Source organism: Sphaeroforma arctica (assembly GCF_001186125.1).
Source record: "Sphaeroforma arctica JP610 unplaced genomic scaffold supercont1.4600, whole genome shotgun sequence".
NCBI lineage: Eukaryota > Ichthyosporea > Ichthyophonida > Sphaeroforma > Sphaeroforma arctica.
In genome coordinates this window covers 18-2323 of record NW_014035958.1, presented here as the reverse complement: position 1 = coordinate 2323, position 2306 = coordinate 18, and the positions used below count along the sequence as shown (strand labels likewise).

The following is a 2306-nucleotide window of genomic DNA, read 5'->3' as shown; positions in this document are numbered from 1 at the left end:
CAATATATATACATGGGAGTAGCACAGTAAGATCACACGCGTAGTTTTGGGCATATACGCATTTCGGGATTGCAGGCCAGATTGCCTTGAATACGCATGCGGATATACGTAAGGGCTTATCCAACAAATAGTGTGCATTACTCACTTCGTTTAAATATCCCGTCTCGCATAATATGGACGGAGTTGTTGTGCGCGTATATTACTAATTGAGGCACGAATGGTCTCAGATTATGCACACGAAGTATCGCATGTGGTATCATTTGGGGTGTGTACTGTATACTAAATACCAAAGTAGTCTGTAAGTTTATGAGTTAAAATAAACTCAAGCGCCTTCTACACCAACACGTATGCAGCATATATACCCCAACTCCCCGCCGAATTGACCGTCTTTATGCAAATACAATCCGTCAACAGATTACGCTACAGTTGTGTATGAGATCGTCAGGCTATCTTAGTGCTGACTATATGACTTATTATTATAACAGATTATGCTACAGTTGTGTATGAGATCGTCAGGCTATCATAGTGCTGACTACATGACTTATTATTATAACAGATTATGCTACAGTTGTCTATGAGATCGTCAGGCTATCTTAGTGCTGACTATATGACTTATTATTATAACAGATTACGCTACAGTTGTCTATCAGATCGTCATGCTATCTTACTGCTGACTATATCACTTATTATTATATGTTCTATATATAGATACCTCCGTCAGAGTATCAAGGTGTCTGGTATCGACCACACCATCCTGGACTCCTTCATCGTCTACATCCAGCGTTTGGCGAAAGGTATGCAAAGCAACAATGTAAGCATGCGAATATGACATGTCTTTGGCTAGATGTATGTATATGTCACAGTGGGTTTGGTCTCCTGTTGAGTCTTAGTATGTGTGTATATATGTGCGCGTTGTCTGTAGCGTTGCATATACAATTCACATAGATCCTTTCGTAGTTCATTGAGTGGATAGCGTGGTCGTGGTTCATTCGAGTTCCATCCCGAAATCAGGCTCCGAGTTTCTGAATTCTCTGGCGTTGGCTTTTGTTGTGTGTTAACGCTTTGAAAGTGATTTCCATGATACTGAAAAACGGGTTGTACCAGGTTTCTCTATCCGGGTACAGCCCGCTGCGCCTGTGTTAAGATTTTTGTCGGTCGTATTAATAAACGTTCCTCTGTTACCGATGGCATTATATTTGCTTCTGCAACGCTTTGCACATACACGTGCCAGGTTTACTACTATCCCCTCGGTACTACGTATGTGCGTTATAATCGAAGCAGAGTCAGATACACACCTCAGAGTCAAATACATACCTCAGAGTCAAATACATACCTCAGAGTCAAATACATACCTCAGAATCAAATACATACCTCAGAGTCATACAAACCTCAAGAGTCAAATACATACCTCAGAGTCAAATATATACCTCAGAGTCAAATACATACCTCAGAGTCAAATACACACCTCAGAGTCAAATACATACCCGCCACAAGTCTTAGAAATCTATAAACACCTTCTTCAAACTCAGCGTTCAACATCGAGGTGTCTGGCCGGGTGCCCCTTCCCACGAAGATAAAAAAGATCGTTCTGCTGAAGTCTCCCCATGTCAGCAAACAGCACAGACGTACCTTTGCGGGAATCACACACCGACGGCTGATACAGGTGTGTGTGTGTGTGTGTGTATCGTTGCGATGGTTGTAATTCTAGGCTCATCTTTTGTACCTATTTCAATTCCTATGAGATGCCTGGGTGTGCAGTGTCCACGTGCAGATGTATAATAGCCTCTTCTCTCCAAGGGAACCCGCACTTATGTATATCTACTTTGTGACCTACCCCGTGTCTATTCCCGCTCTCAGATCTACAATTGTTCGGATGAGACCCTGGACTTCTTTATGGACACTCTCACGGACAAGATGCCTCCGGGTTGCATGATGTCTGCCACAGGTATGACTACGTAGATGTTCCGTACAAATATTGATGGGTCTGTGGATGCTATGCCCATGCACACACATACCCCACCACTTTCTCTCACATACATATTTATTTGTGTATACAAAGTTTCTGACATTTTGTACTCAGCAGGATGCGGACACTGTTCACTTTCCCAGTTACCGATTTCGTTGTGTATGCTATCTGTAGTTATTGTGTGTCGATATCGTTCCTGCTAACCTTGAGGGATCAGGGATACGACATACAACGGGTGCACACTAGAACAAAGTTAATCCATTATGTTACCACACATACGAACTAAATCTCTCATGTGTACCTATATATATATATATATATATATATATATATATAATAC

The 2306-nt window shown here is 41.8% G+C and overlaps 1 protein-coding gene across 1 annotated transcript; it reads left to right on the top strand.

The window, feature by feature from the left end:
- Positions 1-230: 230 nt before the first annotated feature.
- On the top strand, positions 231-1945 carry SARC_14418 (hypothetical protein; the record flags this gene model as incomplete). The annotated part of the gene is made up of 4 exons (XM_014291447.1): positions 231-298; positions 709-794; positions 1530-1663; positions 1858-1945. Coding segments are annotated over 4 exons (376 nt in total), but the record flags the coding sequence as incomplete, so codon positions are not given.
- Between the last annotated feature and the right edge of the window lie 361 nt (positions 1946-2306).